Source organism: Ostrinia furnacalis, unplaced genomic scaffold (assembly GCF_004193835.3).
Source record: "Ostrinia furnacalis isolate ACB-3 unplaced genomic scaffold, ASM419383v2 OfSCF3542, whole genome shotgun sequence".
NCBI lineage: Eukaryota > Metazoa > Arthropoda > Insecta > Lepidoptera > Crambidae > Ostrinia > Ostrinia furnacalis.
The window spans coordinates 56721-81701 of record NW_021133781.1 but is presented as its reverse complement, the minus strand read 5'-3'; the positions used below and the strand labels follow the sequence as shown (position 1 = coordinate 81701).

Genomic DNA, 24981 nt, shown 5'->3' with positions numbered 1-24981 from the left:
AATAACAAGATAATGTGTCTAATCAAATTACAAACACGCCTGAAAAAAGCGGCATCATTAATAGGGCAGACTCGCTACCGACTTAACGAGAGCTTAACGCAATCATGTAATTACGCACACCTACCATACCTACCGGCGGCGGGCGGGGCCTGCCAGCGATCAATACTAAGGCACCATCCCTCGCCCCCTCACTCGTGATATTACAGCCACAAGTGCGAGCGAGACGACCGAGTTCCTTCCCATTCGCCACGCCGGAGCCCCTTGGGCGTTCCCAGAGCGACGGCCGCGACACACGGCTCAGTCGGCACTGATCCGCGTGCGCGCGCGTGCGTGGCCGTGATGCCCGCGTAGCAACATGCTCGTCCCCCCAGAGATGATGGCGGCGCAGTCCAAGCTCGTCTACCAGATGAACAAGTACTACAACGAGCGCGTCGCCAACCGCAAGGCGCAGATCGCCAAGACCATCCACGAGGTCTGCCGGATCGTGCAGGATGTGCTCAAGGAGGTGGAGCTCCAGGAGCCGAGGTTCATCTCCTCGCTCACGGACTACAACGGCCGCTTCGACGGGCTCGAGGTGGTCTCGCCGCACGAGTTCGAGATCGTCATCTACCTGAACCAGATGGGTGTCCTCAACTTTGTCGACGACGGCTCGCTGCCCGGCTGCGCCGTGCTCAAGCTCAGCGACGGCCGCAAGCGCTCCATGTCCCTGTGGGTGGAGTTCATCACCGCCTCCGGCTACTTATCCGCGAGAAAAATCAGATCGCGCTTCCAGACGTTGGTCGCGCAGGCGTGCGACAAGTGTTCCTACAGAGATTGTGTCAAAATGATAGCCGAAACTACCGAAGTGAAGCTCCGGATCCGCGAACGGTACATCGTGCAAATAACGCCCGCGTTCAAATGTGCCGGCCTATGGCCTCGATCGGCGGCGCACTGGCCGCTGCCGGCCATTCCGTGGCCGCACCCCAATATAGTAGCTGAAGTAAAAACTGAAGGTTTCGACTTGTTATCCAAGGAGTGCTTAGCGCTTCAGGGAAAGAACTCCGCGATGGAGGGCGACGCGTGGGTGCTGAGTTTCTTCGAGGCCGAGAACCGGTTACTTCAAGGCGGCTGCCGGCGGAAATGCCTGAGCATACTGAAGACGATCCGGGACCGGCACCTGGACCTGCCGGGCAACCCGGTGACGTGCTACCACATGAAGACGCTGCTGCTGTACGAGTGCGAGAAGCACCCGCGCGAGCACGAGTGGGACGAGGGCGCGATCGGTGACCGAATTAACGGCATCTTCCTGCAGCTGATATCCTCGCTGCAGTGCCGGCGCTGTCCACATTATTTTCTACCGCACGTGGATCTCTTCAAGGGCAAGTCGCCGACGGCGCTAGAAAACGCTGCCAAGCAAGTGTGGCGGCTCACTCGCGAGATGCTCACCAACTCCCGCGCCTTCGAGAAGCTCTAGTGAGATTCCGCCAAGCGTGATCTTACGTGAAGTGATTTACCGTATTTTTTAATCATCCTCGAGTCATTTTTCGTAGATTTAGGACCAGCATTTCGATGTGTGTGAAAGACCGAGTGTAACGTATACGCGATTTGTTTTGTGAATTTACGAATATTCCATAAGGATCGGACTGACTGTAAGTAGAAGTGATACTACTAACTTAGGACCTTCTTAAAATATTATTTTGTGATATAATGTAAATAGCTTAATATCGTTGTACAATTTTAGTGATATATTTAATTTAAAACAATCTGTATTTATTTGACTGAAATCTTATAAAGTAGGCAATACTACCTATATTCTATAGTTAAAATAAATAATTTGAAATTATTAAACTATCTTTTGATTATGAACTCACTACACTTCATAAACCTACCGATAATAGAGAAAGAATTAAAACTGAACGCACAGTTAAAACAGTTACAAAAACTACACACAAAGATGCGAATTTCAAATAGGCCTACAACAAATCTGACCCAAGACGGTCACAAAATCAATTTATATTAAGTTTATTTAATTTAAATTCCTAAACTTCTATGTAGAATGAAATTATTATAGAACATTTATTTACCATATTAATAAAATATATATGCCTAATACGTAATAATAACTTATAACATTACTAACACGCATTATTTTAGAATCACTCTACAACCTGGTGTAGGTATCATAAAAACCCTAAAATACTGTCGAAAAAAATACAACTGTATTCCAAAAGAATTTGCGAAACAACAGGACGCATATTTCGACTTCAGCACACCTTCGCAAGACGACCTACGCCTTTTTATAACATTCCAAAGTAGCTTTTGTTACTATATTATTAAGGTATGATGTAGAAGCTCTTGTCCAGTTCAGTATCAAGTTACTAGACCATATATTAGGGCTGTGGGCTGAACATTACCGTCCCAGGGTTTACGATTCAGATCTGTACGTATTAATGTATGAAAAACATAATAAATGTCTCTCTATTCTTGGGGAGGTTTATACGACGACTATACGCGTTTTATTCGTCCATTCGCAATTTAGTGGTCATACCTATAACGCGAGGTTTTTGCAATTAGAGAACGAACAATAAAGTTATATTCATGGCTATTCTCGTTTGATAATAATAACAGGAAATAATAATCCGTTACAACATTAATAGCCAAAGGAGATAAAATGCATGATTTATTTTGTTTACATAAAACGGTATAAAATGATTCAGTGTTCGATACTGAACGCTTTAAACTATTCTTTTTAGGTAATCTAGAATAGACGCGAGTCAAATATAAATTAAAGCAATAAAAATCGCCGTATAAGGAAAAAAGTCAACACTATCGCATGTTTCAGATAAGCGGCGTCGAACTAGGCCACGAAATAAGACCGATTTGGTTTAACAACTAAATTAGTTTCTGTAATAGGCGAACTAATCTAAATGTGCACATAAAATTGCCTATCCGTCCAATTTAGCTTGAAAAATGCGCAGAACGTTTTGCCATATGCGAGCCATAATAACCTTAGACTAGTCACGGCAGCTCTAATTGACAGGGTTAGATTAAAAAAAGAACATCGGATTATAGAAAACGGAATCATTTTATAGAGCAATGTTTTCTTTGAAACAGAGAATTTGTATAGTAGGTTTTTAGTTAGGTGGGTTAGAAAATTCATCTTTAATCAGAGATTTCTTAACTTTTTTATATTTTAGAGGACATTTTTTATGTAAAATTAAAGCCATTTAAACCAGTAAATCTAGTTGTATAATGTTGAATCATAATGAAATATTACTGGAATTTGATAGGAATGATACCTACTATAACATGTTTAATAGTAAAAATACACCTTAATTACTCGTATTACACACTTACATTTTAATCTAAAATTAGGTACAAAGATTTAAATAAAAGAACGAAAATATAAATCTAGAAGTCTAAAGTAAAAATGTTTTTCTTCCGTATCGGGAACATCCCGTCCGCGACGCTATTAATCTTGTATAGCCACGATCCTACAGCCACAATCTTTTCACTCAACTTTTAAAATTAATTCACGGGTATTTTAGACCACACCAGCCTAAAGCGGGGTTAGTTCGAATGCTAATAAGTACAAAACACAAGGTTTAGTCACCCGGCGCGCCCACGCCCGCCGTAACAAGTCAAAAATGTCGCGCGTCTACAAAACGCACAACTTCTCCGTGGAATTGAATCGTATTTTAGATAGGTTTGTTCGTTTTGTTAGAATTATATTGTTTATGTTATTGTGACGTTGGACATGTCCATTGGGGCTTTCTGTGAGGCGGATTATCTACTAGCACGTTTAGTCTTAGTTGAACAAAACTTTGAACTAATATTACAAATGCAAAATAGAGTCTGTTTCCTCTGTCTGATTTTACGTCCAAACCGCTGGATAAATTTTTATGTTTTTGGGTATAATACATTAGACGGTAGAGAAGAAAATTTCGCAAATATAAAATGTGAAGAGGGTGAAACAGGGGAAGAAAATGTTGTATGTGAATATGAATAAAGGGGGCCTATTGCCCATGTGCTCAAGTTAGGGGTACGAAAATTCATATTTATGGTTGTAGTGAGAAATAAATAACGGATTAGATGGCATGACTGTTCTTTTTGATCGCTGAACCGAAATTGATGGGACTAGAGCCTTGCATAAAGTATCTTAGATGCAATGTGTATTGATTGCATGAATATTGGTTGCATACCACATTGCCCACTATATTATAGCCGCGTGAAATTCAGTTTGTCACAGATCGTTATAAATTATAGCGTTTTTATTATTAGTAAGGATAAGTAGGATCTGTAATTCTGTACACTATGCATTACACTGTCTTAATAAAAAGTTACACCTAGGATGAACTTTGGATTAAAATGACATTTCCATACCAAATGACAATTTAAGCAGAGTTAGAACTAGGGTGTAACTTTTATTAATTAAGGGGTGTATATATTATGGTTGGACCCATAGTACCTACCTAATTAATACCTACGGAAAGTGTGTACCATAGTCATTTGCAATGTAACACGATTTTCGTAATACAGTTAAGTATTGAGAATGATTTATACAAAGGAAGGTTTTTTACAGCTACATTTTACCAAGCAAAACCACTAATATCAAGTAGCATGCAACACGCCTTTTATCATTGAAAAACCGTTTACATTGCGGATACATAAATGCTGTGTTTTACTCGGAATTTGTGTTTTTAATAGATTTTTCATAGAAATGTCTTAGCCAGTTAATGCTTAATTGGTTAATCATATCATTTCCAGGATTTTTAACCTGCATTTAGTGATAGAACTCCGTAGGAATGTTGTTAAAAAGGCAAAATTAGGATTCGTGGAAAAATGTAATCCATTATCAAAATAAACAATTAACTTAACAGTTGCTTTATCAGTAACAATTAGGTTCTCAAAAAATTATAAATTCTTTCTATTATGACATGATTTAAATAAGTTGTTGTTGTTTTTGGATTTGATAAGTTGTATGTTTGGATTTTTATGTCTCCGAGTTGTACTACAGTGGCAACGGATACAATTATTTTAATTGATAAATATGAACAAGTAAAAATACTTAAATGGTCGATACTAAAATTATTTTGTCCACGACGGGATTTGTATCTGCAACTAAAAAAATCAAAAGCAAAAATATGTTATTCAATTTTGACCACTAGTGCACGAACGTCAAATGCATTAAAAAATACGTAGCCCTTAAGGGGCATTTTACATGTCTCCTTATCTTTTGGGCCCCGATGATCCAGCAAGGAACCCCTTTAACAATTTAATCTAGAACATAATGATTTTGTCAGTGTTCAGTCAACATATTATAAATGCGCTAAAGTAACTAGCTCTTGTGAGTTATTTTTTTACCAACATAACCAGGTCTTACGAGTTTACCTTTTTGGACTGTTTACTTTATCATAAACGAGGTAAAAAGAGCTATCTATCTGTCTAAATGCTTCCGGCGTTAAGTTCATAACTTTCGAAGAGGGTGTGCTTCTAAAACCACATAAATATTAATATGCAGTTAAGGTTCGACCAAACCAACGCGTGCAGATCGCGTCGGCGATGGCGATCACTGCGCGTGTAGGCCAATGACAGGACGCGCGACCAAGACTAAGAAAGTACCAAAATTATATTTGTAGGTACAAGTAGGTACTAAATGAGTACAATAAAAAGGTAGCAACGTCTGTTTAAAACAAGAAGTGATCCCGTCATCTTGACGTTCATCTGTAGGCCTAGGATGCGAGCCGCGATAAACGTTTATGACGCCATTTAATTTTTATCGATTTTGCCCATACATTTTAACGTTTTTCTTCTTTTCGTGTCGACAACAAACCTACACAGTTTCAGCCAAAAACTCCGCCACAAGAGTGGCGTTGTCAGTAGCACTCATCAAATCATTTTAACGTTGATAAAGTATATCACGGCGCGCATCCTAGCCCAGCTGATCGCCATCGCCACCGTGCACGCCGGCTGCACGCGTTGGTTTGGCAGAACCTTTAAGACTTGTTTGATAAGCGCATCAGGTGGTTAGTGCGCCCGCGGCGTTCTCTAAATTACACGTTCCCAGAAATAACTGGTAATGGCCGATTTTGGGCTATGGAATATGAAGGATTTCTCGTAGAATACATTAGCGGGGACATATTTAATTTTGAATGATAGGGCGCGAGCGATTAAACGATTATGACTAAGTAATTTATGGAATAGCTGTGTGTGATTTCAGAATGAAAACTTATTGAAAGGAATTCATATTTTAAGACTAGCGGCCCGCTCCGCGGGTAGATATAACGTATTAAATTAAAGTGCCTATACTATTTAATCAGAAAAAAAAACTTAGGATTCTAACGCTGTAATATTTTTTCATACCGGTCCAGTAAATTCTGATCAATCAATCTAATAATTATTACTTACTTCTTTATTTCGAGTACTTTTTAAATATTTATTTTATTTTAACTGTTATTATTTTCAAATGTTTGAATTTCTTTATCAAATAATATAATTTGTTGGATTAATTAATACAATTTAACTATCGTTACTAAATAATGAAAAATTACAAACAATATGAACCGGTGATACTTTTTCGTGATGTTTGTCACTTCTAACATGCTACAATTTATCCAATTTCTACAGAATTATACTAACTACTTTATTATTTATCTTAACAAAAACAAAGCAGTTTCAAAATTAAACTAACGAAAACAACACGAAAAGTAACAATTACTCGTAAAACGTTTGCGGCATTAATTAGCCGATACAATTAGTTAATTGAATGCAAGTGTGTAAGGCACGTGAGTCTCGAAATAGCGCGGATGTTGTGACAAACCCAATTTTGGCGATAAGAAGTGTACATGTGAAGACTTGTTGAGCTGAATTATATTCGTATGTAGATTGCATTTTTTATAATGACTAATCAAAAGAACTTAGAAACTTGGCTGACGGTTACCGTGCGTATGGTTTAATGGAATTGGTGCTAGAGGAAATAAAAGATGTATTGTTTGTAAAATGTTAATAATTATAAAATTGGTAGCTACGAATAACGATGGAGGAATGATAATAAAATAAAAACCTAGATAGAAGTAAAAAAACAAGAAGGGAAGAAAAATTACTTTTAAGTTTAAGACTGAATTTGGCTGGGTGTTTTATGTATGGAATTTGACAAAGGACATTGGGAACTTAATATGAGAAAATGCCCCATGGCGGACAAAAATGAAACGTATTTTATTTCAAAGCTTTATACTTGTAGGTATATTCACTTAAAGCGCTATGTTGTGAGATATGGGAATTCTGAGATATGACGAGTCTAAGTTGAAAATATATTTGTCTAAAATGATTTGATATTTTTACATGTTATGTTGTTTGGCATTGCAGAGTAACCAATAAAAGTAAATAAAATAATATAAATAAATAAAAAATATAAATAAAATAATATAAATAAATAAAATATTATAAATACTTAAATTAATATTAGACAACATCTCATATATTACTCCAACCCAAAATAAGTAGCTAAGGCATTTGTGTTATGGAAATCGGGAACGACGAACCACAACACACCCAAACCAGAGACAATGTGAAAAGATCGTTTTCTATATTGTCCCGGCCGGGAATCGAACCCGGGACCTCAGGATTAGCCCGGCACACTTTGAAAACCGGTGTGTGTGCCTCTCCGCCACGGAGGTCGTCAAAAATGTTACCTAAATGTAAAATAAAATAAAATATTAAAACTTCATTTTCTCAATATTCCCATTTAAGAGAGAAAAAAAAATGCACGGAAATTCATTGGATATTAGTATGTATCATCTGTGATAGGTTTCGTTTATGTCCGCTACTTTTCGAAAAGTGGGGCAAAAAGTTCCCAATGTCATTTCTGACGTTTCTTGCACTGCTTCTTCTCAGCACTGGCCCATTTATTGTCCTAAAGCAGTGGTAGGGTTAATACTGGGGCGTGTAAAAGTGCTTTTTAAAAGCCTATTTGCAAAAATAAATGAGTTTTATGAGTTTTTTTTTTGTGATTTTGCGATATAAATAGAAAACATACGAAGTAAAACTATACGATTTCAGATCGTGGAATCAAAACTGTAATGTATTGTAGTAGGTACATACTTATTAAGCCGCAGATTTAGAAGTTGATATTTTAAAGATCGAATGCTGACTGAATTGACTGAATTTAGGTTAAGGATATGTTGTCTAAGTCGTTACGGATAAGTTTAGGAGAGTCATTTTCTAAGTGCCTATATGTAGTTGACGAACAATCGGAGGACCTTTGGCCATCGACCATTGAGATTGATAAAAAAAAACATAACCCTCTTTCTGGCGCAGTCGGGTAATAAATGGGCTACTAGTTAAAATATTGTAATAACAAAAAATATAGGACTATCGCAATATAGATGGAACCTTATGTTTACAAAAAACAAAAAGTATTGAATTTGAGGAAAAAATCCTTTTGGACTAAGTAGGTATGTTTTAGATTTTTAATTCACTATACATGCATCTAATATAATGATTTGTGATAAAAATAAACAGCCACATCAACCTTGGCCGTAAATAACTGCCGTGCACCCATTGCAAGGCGATCCAAAATTCGTAACTTTTTCAAAATTAACAAAAAACCTTACTCACATTCCCGTTACAGGCGTGCTATTAATGAGTTACGATCTGTGTTATGACAAATAACAGTTATTTATATCGACTGGGCGGTCTCGACACGCGGGGAATTGAATATAACACAAATTATCGTAATAATGAAGAGGCGAAAGGGGGCGGGCTGCGTCGGCGCACGGCTACAAAAAACGATCGCCCGCGCGGCCCGGGCTCAATGCTAACACTGACAAAATTATGACAAAACCATTTATAATTGAAAATTAAATAAGCTACAGTGGTATGATAAGTAGGTAAGGCAGGGAAACCGAATAAAAAATATGGATTTAAATAAATGCGGCGATTGAAATTTGGGTAGAAGAATTTAAGGACAATAATAATATAAAGTTCTTGCGTTCTTGGCGTTCGGAAAATTATTAAGTTTGGTACGAAGAACGATAATATAATTAAATCAAAACAAAGAAGGAAAGAAGTTACTTTTAAGTTTAACATTGAATTAGAGTCATTTTGTTAGGTTTTTGACATTAGCACGATAATGGCGCAAACAACCATGGCGCTTGCAACAGTGCCGAAATATCGGAAACTCAAAATTAAGGTACATGGTAGCAATCCCGTCAGTAGTAATAATTATGATAGTGACCATGAAAGTTTAAAACAATATATTAGTACGATAGACCCAAACGCTAACGTGTGCTTTTCTGTAGATGGAGTATTATAAAAGTAAGTCAAGATCAACATTATAAGTACTCTGGCTTGGCCATTCGAATAACTTTTAATGATTGTCTCTTCATACTTTTTCTAGTTTTTATATTTCACACCGAAACCTCGAAGGCAGTTTATACAACCTATTATTAGGCGATTTATTATTTATTAGAGATACGTTTTAGTCAGACATCGGCTATCCAAAGAGAACGTGTGAGCCAGTGTTTTTAATCTGATCTTTATAAGGAAGATCAATAGTTTCAACCTACTCGTAGTTAAGCTAAAGAAATTTATTTAAAAAGAAATCAAATTAATTTATAATAATCCAAAATTTATATAAATATTAGGAAGTGAATTAAATAATCCAAACATAAATATTAGGAAGCGAGTTAAATAACTTTTTAACCAATTTAACGATATTTGTGAGTGTTACAGAATCGTATACATTATTGGGAAAGTGTGAAAACTGTCTGAAAATAATAGAGCAAAAAAATACACTGCTAGACGATCAAGAGAATGTGTGCCTTAAGATGGTTTGTTGCTTTTACATCAGCTGAACAATATTCAGGAATCATTTTCGACCGTGAGGGCAACTTCAGGGCATGCTTTCAGCTAGGTGCCGCGCCGTGAACGCATGACACCTGATCTCAAGAGATAAGGTGACAAATGAACCATCAAATGTTTCATATCGTTCGATTACAATTATTTTTAATCATCAATCTTTGGCATCAATTATATTTTTTATTTATTTACGCCAGAATGTTTTTCACTCGCACCGTCTCGTCTCGTTGGTCGTGTAATGTAATCTTTATTCGAATTTAATGATTTCTTCAATATATTACTGGGCCGTTGACTCGCGAGGCGCCAACTGGCACGAAATAACATTAACAATCGACAATTAAAACGATATTAATTGCGTTCAATCAGCTAACGAACGCTTCATTAGCCGAGGATAGCCGACCGGGCTGCTGAGCGGGCGGACGATTTATCGCGACTCGCGTGCGCTTGTTGAATTGTTGAAGTGGACAAACATCCGACAATCGCTGTCCGAATCATAGCCCATTTGAATCATGGAAATTGGTTTTTAAACTCTACAAATGCCAATGAATCAGCGAAAAAAGACTGCTCCTCATAGCTTTTTATGTAATTTTTTGTATGGCAGCTTCTCTAATTTTATCGAATTAATTTCTATCGGTACCATCGGACGAGCTGATTTGCAGCCATTTCACAATACATCAATAACTTTCCCACAATGAGCAGTAATTTGATGAAAGTGGCATCTGAAATAGTTTATTTCCTATATTTCCGATAAATATAATTAACGATAATTACGAAGGTATATTTCGAGATTTATAACTTCAGTGGAGGCTGGCGCCGGTAACGGGAGCGCGCTTGGTGATACGGGACCTCGACATGTGGAGCAACATTGCAACTGCTAAAATAAATCAGTAACTAATTTGCGGGTATTTACGATTCTAGTACTACCGCTATACCTAATAGGCTCTTGTGTTTAGTAGAGAGTTGACTCTATCAATCGAGGATTCAATTCCTAGATGGGTGGGACAGAAAACAATAAATTCACTTTTTGTTCCCAGTTTTTGGTTAGAACTAAAAAAATCGTTCCGTGTTTTTGTATTCTAGAGGCGATTCTTTGAATTTTCAGTGATGCTGCTCTAAAACGTCTACTTATGTGGTATTTGTTCCTAGAACTGCTGGACTCTTTCGATCGAGGGTTCGAATCCTAAATAAGATTAAGACAAAACTCGCACTTAACTTTGTGTAACTGTCCCCAATGCTTTCTATCGTAGAGACGATACGCCGTCAGTCAAAGTGAGCCATGTCAGACCCCTATGGTCTTTGGGGAATCAGGATTCTTGTTCAGGAAACTGGCATAGGTGACAATGATAATGACAATAATTCAAAGATTGTTGTTTAACACACGCTCACTCTAAATTGCGGTATGTATCGACATGAAATGTTTGTGCATTAGCACACCTTTGTGTAATGTATAGTTGATAGCTCATCAGACTATACATTTTGTAGCAAAATAGCAAGTATACCGTTTTATGTACCTACTCACAGATCACAGAAACTAAAGGGAGATGTGACAAGGGGGCGAGGCCGGTGTCGCAGCAATATGCCCAAAAACAGAACACATTGCTCGTGAAAGCAATGATGACAGCAGCGACGTCATAATGTAAACAGTTTACATTGCTTGCGTAGTACTAAAGATTATTCGAACGTGGAGTACGGATACCGCAGTGGATAATGAGCACATTTTTTGATAACTTTGTGTGTGTGAATTTCTAATACGACAGTGAGTTTCGAACTCTCTGTATCTCTATGTACCTACTCTACATTCGGAATCTAGGTACGATACTTTTGACACGTTTCGCTATTTGGCACTGGCACCTTTGCTGATCGTCGACTCATGCCAACGCACAGCAACAGCCGTTGAAAGAGTCTTCTCGAATTAATTCACGATTGCGCATAAGCACGTTAGATTACCGATTGAATTGTTAACACGAGTGACATTCGGAGCTAATTGAACGCGGTGGACGCTAACGAGTGTTGGGGACGTAAGATGTGCACTTATTAATCAAACATACATACATATGTGATGCAATAAATAAATGAATATGAACATGAAACGAGGAGACTATTTGTGCAGGATTGGCGAAGGCAGGCATAGTGGTAAAGTCACTTTTTCCACTTAGTGAGATAATTCTATAACTAGTGTACTTTGTGTGCATATTTTTTGTTAGCGACAAACCTTACCTAAACCTATGGTCATTTTGAGCGATTTATCGAAAATTAGATTTTGGAGTACTCAAAATGTGTTATTTGTGCCCCATGATTTACTTTAGGTAACATCGTACTGCCGCAATATTCAGCATAAGCAGACTTCCAAAGTTTCTATATTTCTTTCAGTGTGCCATACCATCAGGTATAGTAAATAAAAAATAATTTTAACTAAAACTGTGCAATAACGAGTAGTTTTTTAAACAACTTTATTAACATTTTTTCATCATTATAACAGTTAGCTACTATTCCCCAAACGGTACCTACCCTCGTTTTGATAACTGATTCGTATGCAAGTAATATCATCTAAAACGCACCGTGATGATATTTCCTAATTATTGATATGACAATCTATGCACGTAGCTGCGCATGCGACGATCAACGGTATTGTTTGATTTGACGTAGCGACGGTGGCGCCACCGTGCGGACGGGCTGCATACTAAACATGTTATTAGTTATTATCAAAGGCTTTCTTTTCATAGAAAAATAACAGCTAATTTTAAAACAAAAATTGTAACGCTATTTGGGACGTTGAGATTTTAATTGGAATTAACAATAATATTTTCAGGTAATTGTACTAAACCGGTTTTAACGCGATATACGGTTATATAATATTAATAAATATACAATTAGGTAGCTTTCGACTGGGTTGCACCGGTTTTAAACATTTAATATTTTCAGGATTATCATTACCGACGTTTCATTTATGCCCGTTTTCACCATCGATCCCTAATTTATAAGTGATTGTAACACATGATATGAATTTTGTTTTCATAGGAGGTCCTTTAAAAATTAGGGATTAATGGTGAAAACGGGCATTCGTTTCTTAATCGCATTTCACTTATCTTGTTAGGTTCTTCAAAGTTTTCAATACATAGTACTTAAATATTATACTTTTCAGTTTTTATTTGATTTTAAGGGGGTTATTACCCTTCAATATTTTATATTACTAAAAAAAAACAAAATGGTTTTCTCTAAATAAAGTTTACACAAGGTACTCGTGTAACTTGCTACTTTATGTAGAAACGTCAGCATTTTAGTACTTAGCTCGATGTGCCAGAGTCTAGATAATGAGGTGTACCGAGAAATACTTTAATAGACGTATCAAGTTAGGCTCAAAATAATTGGCTCTCCGATATATTAGAATAACTATGAAATTATAATTCCGCTCTGCCACTGCGGCGGACAAATTCGAGGTAGCCCGCATAATATTACAATTTGCAGATGAATAATTCAATGGTAATCTTTATTCGATTACGCCATTTACATATGCGCGTGCGCCTGTAACCTGTTCCCATGAATGCTGGAGGACATGCCCCGGAATATGCTCTATTCATAACTTGGGCCAGTTCGATACTGGGGTGAAGCTATTTGTAACAGTTCTTAAGACTGTTCTAAGGATAATTTTGGTTCTATGTTGGAGTCAGAAGATCCGGGGGCAATAGGATAAAAACTAAAAACATAATTATTACTTGTAACTGAATTAAGAACAAATTAATTTACAAGTAGAATATCTTTGTAGCTCAATGGCGAGCCAACAGTCAATGTCATGACAAGCAAAAGTTCAACATCTGAGGCAATCTATTTTTTAAGTGACAGATCAAGTGTTTAAAAAAGATGAAATTGAACGAGTAAATCACTAACTGAGGTCGCCACCCTAGTGTTGGATTTTATTTAGACATCGGACATGATGTAATGATTTACAGTTTTGCGGAAACAAATTTTCCATTTGCCTATAGTAACTACGAGAGGGCCATTGGAGACCAAATAGCCTGATAATAATAATGAGGACCTTGCAGGCATAAATCAGTTTTTTTTTTTAAATAAAAACGGCGTTATACCATTTAGGAAACTAACAACTGACATAAAAATACTGACAGTAGTCACTTCAGGCAAGTTTTTTAATATTATAAGAACAATATAACAGCAAGAAATTCTAGGTTAGTAGTAGTTTCGCACGATTTTCCTTCGCACGAATGTGCGAAACGTCCTCTTTCAATAATTTTTTTTTAGTAGGCGTTTCGCCCGGATGTATCAAAAGTATTAAAAACGGGTGCGAATCGACCCCTTCGAGAACTAGTAATCGCATACTACTAGTTCAAAATTCTTATAGCTGTTGTCAGCTAACTACCGTAACATTTGTTGTAATATGTGACCGTGAGATACCCTACTAAGGCCATTATTCGAATAAAATGGACTCGTATCAATCAAACCAATTATTATTTATTGTTTTCAACGTGTAAAGGACAGGTTGGCAAAAACAGCGGATTCAGATCGTTATCTGCAATACAATGTCATATTCATGAGCTTTTTTTCCGGAAACGAAAGCTGAATGTTTTTTTGGTAATTTTTCAGGTGCCAAAGTGACTTACGGTGTTGAGTTAATAATTAATGAACACTTACGTAATAATAATATGTATTTTTCCTAACGGGGTATTGTTTTTGAAATAATATAGAGTCCAGTGTCCAGAGTAGTGTTTGTCTTATGTAATTTTACTTTAGACTGGATAGAAAGTCATCCGTTAGCTGCGAGTATAATTATAATAACTTATTTGCGTAAGAAATGGTATGGTAGTCATATTTTACTCTATTAATATCGAATAGGGTGTCTCAGGAAGTAAGTTAGCTTTCACTGGTTGGGATTTACTCGTATATGCGGTCAAATAAGACAAGTTAGAATGAAATAACCTTATTATTACTGTATTTGATTGAAAAAGAGGCTGACTAAGGTGACTTTTTTTTTATGTGCCTCCTATGGCAAACGAGCAGACAGATCACCTGATGGTAAGTGATTACCATAGCCCATAGACACCCGCAGACCCAGGGGCGTTACAGGTGCGTCGTATCCGTCCGGAAACACCGCAGACGACAGTCCATTCCACAGTTTGGTTTTACGGGGCAGGAAGTTTCTAGAGAAACGTACTGTTGTGGACTGCCAACCATCTAAGTGATGGGGGTGGAAGTGCTGTCGGGTAGATCGGTGGCGAAAAGTGGCGGCAGGAATAAGTCCGGATAATTCTTCGGAGCACTCCCCGTGATACATGCGATAGAAGATGCACAGTGAGGATACATCTCTACGCAGCGCCAAGGGGTCAAGCCGATCCGAAATGTCCTGGCAGTCAACGATTCGAGCTGCTCTCCGTACAATGCGGTCCAGAGGGAGAAGCGTTTCTTACTCCACTACTTCTCAGCACCAGCCCATATGTTGTCCCGAAGTGGTGGCGGCAAACTATACATATTTGGGACGTGTATAAGTGCCCTGGAAAGGGTCTATGTACTGAATAAAGTATTTCATTTCATTCCAAAACATTGATGATTTTGAAAATATTATCATAAGCCACAACACTTATCATCTGATGACGTCACAAAGTCTAGACTCCAGACGATTTCCGTGTAGAGACTCTAATTTGAAACTTACTAATGAGCACATATTGTTTAATTTCACTTGGATACGTGTATCCGTAACTTAAGATCTATTATCAGACAGATCTCAGCGCTACATTGACCGTTCTCGATCTATATCCTCCAGTTTAGTACTCCGTCATTGTATTACAAACACCTGAATACATTAGGAGTGTCTAGACTTGTGGGAATGACTAAATCTAGATTAAGTTGTTTCTAGGCTGCTGCGATGTCATCGACAAGTTGAATTAATACGTTGGCATTGACACAAAAGTGTTGTCAAAATGTGGTAATGGGTAAACTGTGCCTACAAGTCTATGAAGCAAGTTCCAATTGCCATTTTTATGTCTATACAGGGTGTCTCCTGTAAGGTGTCAAGCCAAAGCCAGATGATAGATCTACGATTTTTCGTACCTCCCAACTGCCAACTTTTCTTAACTACGAAAAATCGTGGAACATACATGGGGGTGGAATCGATAGGTATGGTCGTCACCTATTACCTTATAAGCGAAGTCAAATCGACCAGCAAACCCAGAGAAATAGGTCTTGGCATCTAAGACACCCCGCAAACTATAGACCTAGCTATCGGTGGTCTCTAGGTGTGTAAATGATATCGATTTGAATCTTTAAAAGCAAATCGACTTTGGAGAAAATTTTTACAATTTTCAGCTTATGTGCTGTAGACCACTACTAACCGTGCGATGTGGAAGTCATTAAGGGAGGCCTAGCTATGTTCAGCAATGGACGTACTGTGGCTGAAATGATGATGACGAGCTAATGTACTTAATTAACTAAAGAACCAAGTTTATAAACTCATAACTCAAAGATATGTTTTCTATACACACTCAGGATACAATACAGAAAGCGTACCTTAATAAACTCAACAATTAAACTCAATTGCGATCGTAACTCAATAATATCTATTCAAAGTTCACGCATCGCGACTCTCGTATACGATTCAGCCAAGAGAGATGTTTCATCCGTCCATTACAAACGCGATTCTGTGTAATAACCCCCCACAAAAACCGTTTACGATGGACGGAGGAAAAAACGCGGTGCGTGCGGTGCGTATCGCGCATACTGTAGTATGATGTTCGTTGGCCGACCAGTCGAGTGTGTGATATGGTATGACATTAGGCGTGTGGTGCGAGGCATAGGAGAGCGCGGGGACGAAGAAAAAATTTATAGAGGTTAACTTATTTAACCGCCTCTGTGGTCTAGTGGTAAGACCACCTGCTTCAGACGCAGAGGTCCCGGGTTCGATTCCCAGTGGGGACAGATTTTTCTGTTCGGTTTGGTTGGTTGTAGGGCTTGTTCTAAGTCCGCCTGACTAGCTACCACCATCTTACCTAAGTCTGTCGCCATAACAACAATGTCAACAGTATTATTGTGTTCCGGCAGTTAGAGGTAAGATAGCCAGTTCCTCCGTGGTTGAGGATTCCGGGTGAAGCTCGCTTCCACCTTCGGCATGATCGTCACTTATCATCAGGTGAGATACAGGCCAAGAGCTTCCTCGTTGTGAATAAAAAAAATAAAGGGTAAATTTGTGAAATATTAACTGTAATAATGTCATTTAAGAAGATACGGAGATCATTTAGGACATGTGACTTAACCAAGCGTAGGTTCATCTTCATCATTTCAGCCATAGTACGTCCAGTGCTGGACATAGGGCTCCCGCAATGATTTGCATAATAACGGCGGCATGAACCTTTTTGAGGTGAGCATAGGCTAAAGTTATTCAAAGCTCAAATGCCAAATCATATTTCAACTGCCGTTATTTATTTATTTATTTATTAGGGACATCAACAGCTTACAGATTTCAATGTAACATTAGACACTTAACACTATGGAAAGCCAATAACAAATATCCACGCAGTAGCTTAGTTTAAATCAGAAAGAAAGAAAATAAAAGACTAGATACTTATTTGGTTCATAAGATAAGCGTAAGTAGGTAAGTACTCGTATAGTATAACTTCCACACTGATTCACTGTTCCTGCATTTATAAAACTGAAAAAATTTCACGAGCACGAGCTCATATGCTTCTGGGTGAACTCGCTATTTCAGAGATTGAATCAATAGTAAAGTAAGTCCAACTAATACATCATTTTAAAAATTACTGGGACATGTAAAAGTGTTTTTTTAAAGCCCACTTACAGAAATAAATGAGTTTTTGTGAGTTTTAAAAAATGCAACAATTTCCGCTGAAAATTGCACCACGCCCTCCAAACAGAACCAACCCCTGCATATTATTTGGTTCCAAAGCCGCATTGTGAACTATGAATACTAATAGTGAGTTATAATAGGAGTTATTATAATATTTGTACAGCACGACTGGCTGCGTGTGCTGACGTGATGGGAGTGACGTGCTTCGGTTCCTTTGAAGCTATTGAAGGCGAAACTAAACTGGTATTGTAGAGGAGTATAATGTTTATAAATATTATAGATACTAGTAAAGGTTTGTGGAAGAACAGATGAGAATCCATAAAGAAGTAAGATTTTATAAGCTGTAGAAGTACGGGTGAGGTTCTGTAAACTGTTTGGTTATTAACATGATTCCTAAAAGTCATAAGTAGTCATCATCATTAAAACACTTTTGATTTTTTGCAAGTAGGCTTTTAAGAAACACTTTTACACGTCCCAATATTAACCCTACCACTGCTTCGGGACAATAAATGGACCAGTGCTGAGAAGAAGCAGAGCAAGATACTCAGTCACTAAGTATTTAGGTACTATCAGAGAAAAGCCTTAGTAGTAAATAATCTTAATGTGGGTTCAATTCTCACAAGACTTTTCAAGTAAAAAATTATGAATTCTAAATTATCTTATCAACAAACTTACAAAAAATAATTTTTGAAATTGGATGAGCAGAGTCAGTAATTTAAACTATCTTTACAAAAATTTATCAGCAAGAAAATATCCAATTTGCCTCAAATGTCAGATCACAAATATTCGTCTTTGCAACATTTTCAACTACATATCCTGTCTGACATAAATATACAAAAGTTATCAGTAAGAAACATAAGTAAGATTTTTACAGTGTATTTTTGACCTTTCCGAATTAATCAAGGGTTTAATTGAAGCCCTCTGTCAGTAGGTATCATTATTTGTAGAGGGCCTGAATGCAATGGGACTGCGATAAGCCAAAGAGCATTTCTGTGTCGCGGCGAGCAAAAAGTGCGCGCGCAGATATTACGACATATTTCAATATCATCGCTAAAACGTGCTGCGGTGAGAGACAATATTGGAGGATATATTTCTGTTAACAAGGGATAGTACTTTAATACTTGTTAGAAACTTTCTCTATATGCCAGTGTTTTCATTTAAATGGCTTTAAATCCTCCTGAAAATTAGACACACATCTTGATGCAGAAGTGAAGATATCGAATCGGCCGTGTCACATATTTTGAGTAAGGTGTTTTTCAGTTAGGGCTTGTAGAGTTAGGACGTGTAAAGTTAAGATGATTGGCTGTACTGCTAACTTTTTCACATTGCAAGCGATTATGATCTCGCTTTACCTAATAACATTTTAATGAAAATGTTTTGGTGGGATAGTATATTTATAAGAAGAATGAACTTACAGAAAACTGCAATAAATACATAGGTAGATAGGTGACGGCCGATTTAAAGTAATGAAAAATCAAAAAGAAACGATGTGCACTACAAAATGGCAAAGACTACAATCACGGTAAACGATTCCTAATCGGGTTACCTCGTAAAATCGTAAACGCATGCGCGATCCCGATGTCGCTTAAACATCGTACCTTATCGACGCAAACTAAATCGAGCTAAAAGTATCGAGTGCGTTTAAAAACAAACGTCAGGCGGCACCGTCGTAGATTTTATCGTCCGTTTTTCCTTTTTCGAAATTCGAATTTAGCCCACGAAATTATTAACGTTATTGTTTCAAGTCGTTCACGCATGACTTGTCGGATGAGATACGGCTATCGTGTGCAAGTGAGTGCGAGCGGGACGCACGTATGTATGATGTACGGGTGCCGTCTTTCCGAGCGACGGCCGGCCGTAGCTCAAGCGTCGTCGCATAGTTTCTCATCGCGCTGAAATAACCTCTACGGTTTTTATGCGCGCCTGGTATATTTAGATGATATTGTCGCTTAAAAAAAGTGTTAAGTGGATGATTTATATTAAGTGCGTCGGTTATGGGCGGCTTCCGGAGGTATTATTTAGTGTGTATGAAAGTGGCTCGGAAAGACCGACTATTATGATGCGACATTGACGGAATAATTCATAGTTTTTGTGCGACGAGCCCTTTGTCGGTAGCGACGCATTAAGTTAAAAGTCACGTGTTTTTCAACTTCTAGGGACTTGCTACTATTGTTAAATTATGTGTTCCGTTTAACTAAGTAGTTAGATAACGTTTCATTTTTATAATTCATGATTAGACACATTTTTTTATATGCAGATCGTTCGGTTTCTTTGTAAAATGCAGAGATGCGGTCACAGATTAGAAATTATCAATTCTAATGATGGACGTTAATAACGTAACGTCAACAAGTCGGTATTAACGATGTGGTCTATTGTGCATTCGTGCCACAGGGCATAAACAACCAGCCAGTAAAAGACAATGCCGGAAATTGGCGTCTTTTTTTTTTCGCGCGGCCATCGACCAAACCTTGTTTTTATATTACAAAATAGTGTAATAAACCAAACTTACTATGACATGCATACCTCTAAACTCAGTCTCAACTGAGTTACGAGCGTTAGAAGTTTGGTCGTTAGCCGCGCGAAAAAAAAAAGACGCCACCTTCCATACAAAATCTGGTATTGCCATTTGATAGAGTCATAAGAAAAGCTCTCACACACCAACAAATCCTTTCACTCATAGACTAAGAGCTAGTGAACGCCAGACCTACGTTATTATAAAAGCTGAATGTTTGTCACCTTCTCAAAATAGGTAAGAACGTTGGTGCATCATGAAGTTTGCAGCAGCTACTCTAAAAAGATTGTCTATCTTGATCGAAACGGCAGAAGAATGTCAGCCGCTAATAATCTTTCAGGTTTTATAAAAAAACGCAGGTCTGGCGGACACTAGCTTTCTTCTATTAGGGTTAGGAAAAGAAAACTGGTTCTTGCAACTCACGAAGGCGAGTGAGCTTTACTTGTGTGTGTACGTGTACATCCACATAACGATAGTGTAATGGCTATCAAAACTTTTGAAATACGAACCGTAGCGAGCCCCACACATGTAAAGCTCACTCGCCATCGTGAATTGCAGCAACTATACCAGTTTTCTTTTCCAAATCCTAATAGAAGATTTTTTTTCGAGATAAAGACAATAATTTAATCCTTCAAGGCCCGCGAATCTAGACACAATAGATAATCAATTGTTATGACATTAATGAATGCCGTCTGGGACTCAAGCGGTTAATGTACTTACCAGTAAAGTTATGTTAGCTTGGTTAGTTGGGCTGGCTGTTGTGTTCGAGTTGTGGCAATTTATTAACTATTCAGTGTTACTCGATCATGGTAATTAACTACGGGTTAGGCATCACTAGGCGCATGCAATTTTAGTGCCAAATGGCTGCTACGAGCACTGGACTGTCAGGGCTGCCACAATAACAAAGTTTATAGTCGGATTAATATTCCTATAAGAAACAAGGGAAGACAGATTATTCTTGTAATAACAATAGCCCTTTGGTTTAAATGCTACAAGCACTGTGCCAAAACATGAGACCACCACTCAGCGCAGCGGTAATACCTATTAGATGTGGAAATGAAAACATAAAATATAAGATAAAATACACATGTTAAGGTTCAATGGCCCAATTAAACTTATTGTTCACAGTTGATGATTATGCTGGATGCAGGCTGCCACCAACCTACCATTGTGGAAATCATTGGGGGAGGCCCTTGTTCAGCAGTGGACGTCCTAGGGCTAAAATGATGATTATGATTATGCATATTTTGTTAGGCACAACGAAATTATCAATGATACTAAATACACTTAGCAAATATACCATTGGTAACCAAGTACTTAGGTAAGGTACTATGTTTCATCATTATTAGTCCTATCACAATAAAAATCTGTCAGACCGCTTGACTTTCTGGCAACCCTATCCATTATACTTTATACGGGAACCAAAGCTAAATTATTTGCGTTTCGGTTTTTTCAGGCGATCGGCTCGCGTGCGCCTGACTAATGCCTGCATACGAGCAATACATTAATTTGGAATGCTTTACTTTGGGGCGGAAAAAACTCGTTAAATACTCAACCCAGAGTATTATTTACAATGAGCAGATAACCGGGGTAATCAATGGTTAGGAAATAAGTCTTAAGTTTTATAAAGGTCTTAGAGTCAGGAAAATAAATCCTTTGTGACCATTCGTTCGTTCGTTCGTTTCAGCCGAAAGACGTCCACTGCTGGACAAAGACCTCCCCCAAGGACTTCCACGAAGACCGGTCCTGCGCCGCTCGCATCCAGGCACCTCCCGCGACCTTCACCAGATCGTCGGTCCACCTTTGTGACCATATAGAGTCGAATCTACAGCCAGTGATGCTGGTCATAAGTCACAATTCCAATCATTATTTATTAACATAAAATAAGGCTTTACTACCATAACATACTTCGTGACAGTATATCAACTAGTAATGGGAAGGAAGGCGTAAGAAACTCAGTAGTGACTAAATAAACTTGTTCAAAGCTTTTTGCTTCTATATTTGGCACTATATCGGTTCTATTCTAAAAATGTTTGATCGATTGAAAAGCTCTACTGAAGCTAAACTTCATATGACAGGTTATTTATAACTGTACAAAGTTTTAAAGTGTAAAACCTTGTGACAAGGCTGCTCTACATAAAGTCTCTATTTTACCAATATAGTTCAACGAACGGGATATAAGAAACTAATATTAATAACATGCTCTTTCTAATTTATTTATAGTGTCAGTTACGAGTCAAAGACTCACATTTGAGATAGATTATGTATTCAACAATTAGCATAAACATAGCAAAGGCACATAATCAAACATAATTAATCTTATCTCGAAATTATCGATACGCTAACATTTGAGTATTAACAACGGGCAAAAAATGTATAGGAAATTAAATGTCTATTTTATTCTAATACAAATAGTTATCAATATTGTGACCATTCACAAAAATGTCGCTACCAGAACGGCAAATTTTTTATGAATAATTTTGAACTCGGTTTTGAGATAAACAGTAATTTATTAATTTCTCGTGACGTTGTGTAGTTTATATTATTTTAATGGTCACGTTCGGAATCATCTCGAAGTTCAAACAAGTCAAGTTATAGATGTTACAGCATTATAACATCTCTAAAATTTCTGGGACTAAGTATGTCCTCTTCAAAAGCTCGTTCTTATTTCATCATAACGAAATTTATAAAAATTGGTTTAATGGAATAGCCGTGGAAGCGTAAGGCCACGTGAACAAAAAGTACCTTTCTAATTTATAATATTAGAAGACAATTGTCCGTTACTTTAAGACCTGTGGGCGTATTTATATTTTAATTGTCTCTAATCGTTATAATTCAGCTTCAAGCCGAGTAGCTGCGCTTGTCACCCGTCCGTCATGCGTAGGCGCAGCCTTTAGCGTCATGAATATTCAAACGGGCTTTTATATCGAGTGACAATAATAGTGATGGAGCGCCGCCATTATTGACCATCGACTACTGCCAGGTATTAATTAGTCGTGAAGCGGCAAGTTTTTAGCGGTGGATGTAAAAATGAATTTGCTCTTTCTTCATGCCTTTTGGAAATAAAACAGATTTTAAATTTTTTCTTCTTTTGAAAATAAAAAAGATCACAACAACAGTCACATCACAACGCAGAAGATTTGTGATTTGATATACCAGGAAATACCTAAACCAATAATTGTATAAGCCCCAAACTAAGCAGCAATCATTTGAATTTTGAATTATAAACAAGCAGTCCTTAGAGCCATAAAAAAACCATGTCACAAAAAAAAGCTTGTTACATTTGTGGGCCATAGTCAACAATTCTATAGATCTAAAAAAAAGGAACTTTAAGCGAACTACGGAGTTGTGTAGCCTGAAGCTTTTCTATCTAAGTGTTAAAACCTACCTATAAAATAGGTTCCATATGAAATATCCTAATCGTACGACCGATCATTACGATACCAGTGACAACAGTCGCCAATAAAACTAAAAGTATTAAAACGTTCGCTCCTTCCGTGCCCTCACTACGGGCGGTGGCGCCTGCGCACCTCAAGAATTTTCATGACGAACACTGGGTCAGCTATTCGGAGTATAGGAATGCTCACCAGATAGTCATACCACGACCTGTGATGGCCTTATTCAAATAGTATAGACACAGAATATTAATAAGTACTATGTACAGAAGTTTTACTTCGCGAAGGTATTTAAAAAAATGTATGCTCAATGTTATGAACAATATGGTGTAATTTAGCCTGTCTCAAGAGTCAAGCACCATTTTGTTGACAAACGTCAGTGATCGGCACTGCGCCGAAGCTATAGGGCTGACTTCGGTAAAATGATGTGACATGAGGTGCCAAACTGCGGAAAATGGCGGAGGAAATACATGATTTAGCATGAATTATCATGAATAATAATAACTACTTATTTACCTCTCAGTGTCTTGAGGCAACTTAAAGAAGTACATTCTGTGTTTTTATTATTATTGAGCCAGTTAAATACTGCACCACAGTATTTAGTATACCATTTTCTTTATTTTCTTCCATCATACACAAGAATACGCGTGCGTGAGTCAATGTTCGCTCGTATGTGAGGCCTTGTCGAATAGTATCCTGTAGGTGGGCCGTCGTGCGTGTTTTGTTTTCGATGTAAACTCGCGGAGATGAACAGGCCTGGTATAGAGTCAAGCCACGATCTGTATTAAATAAAAGAGTGCTCATTGCTTTGTAAAGGCCTTATTCGATTAGTACTCATTGCTCTGTGTTCGCTATGGTAGAGTTCACCAGGGCACAGAATAAATACTATATGTGGAGGGAGTTGGTTGCGGGGTAAATCATCATGATTTCAGCTATAGGACGTCCAATGCTGAATATAGGACTCCCTAATGATTTCCACAAAGGCCTGCAGTGGCCCTGAGACAATAGTGACTCTACAATAAATTCTAAACGTATGAAAGTATGTATCTGCATTAAATGACTGTACGACTAGCACGAAAAACTTTTAGGGTTCGAATCTTGCGTACTCGAATCGCTATCAAAAGATTTAGATACGAAAACTACAACAGCGCCCTTGTGAACGTGTCCTAAAGTGAACTTGGTATGAGAAATGGTTGAACGAAATTTATTTTGAGAATTAAAATTGTCACGTTATCGTTTAATTCGAAGGTTGAGTATTTAATTTTTTCGAATACGCAAACGATTCGAAGACGGAAGTTGTTCATGCTAGAGGTACTGCACTATAGATTGCTTCAATCAACTTGATTATGAATCCCTGCGGCCACACACTCCTTAATACAAGTAAGAAGCCTCGTACATAATAGGTATGATTTCTATTGTTAAAACCCACA

The 24981-nt window shown here is 37.7% G+C and overlaps 1 protein-coding gene across 1 annotated transcript; it reads left to right on the top strand.

The window, feature by feature from the left end:
• Positions 1–286: 286 nt before the first annotated feature.
• On the top strand, positions 287–1822 carry mab-21 (nucleotidyltransferase mab-21). The gene has a single exon (XM_028311703.1). It carries the CDS (start codon positions 356–358, stop codon positions 1451–1453), a length of 1098 nt encoding a protein of 365 aa, XP_028167504.1. The 5' UTR covers positions 287–355; the 3' UTR covers positions 1454–1822.
• Positions 1823–24981: the final 23159 nt, after the last annotated feature.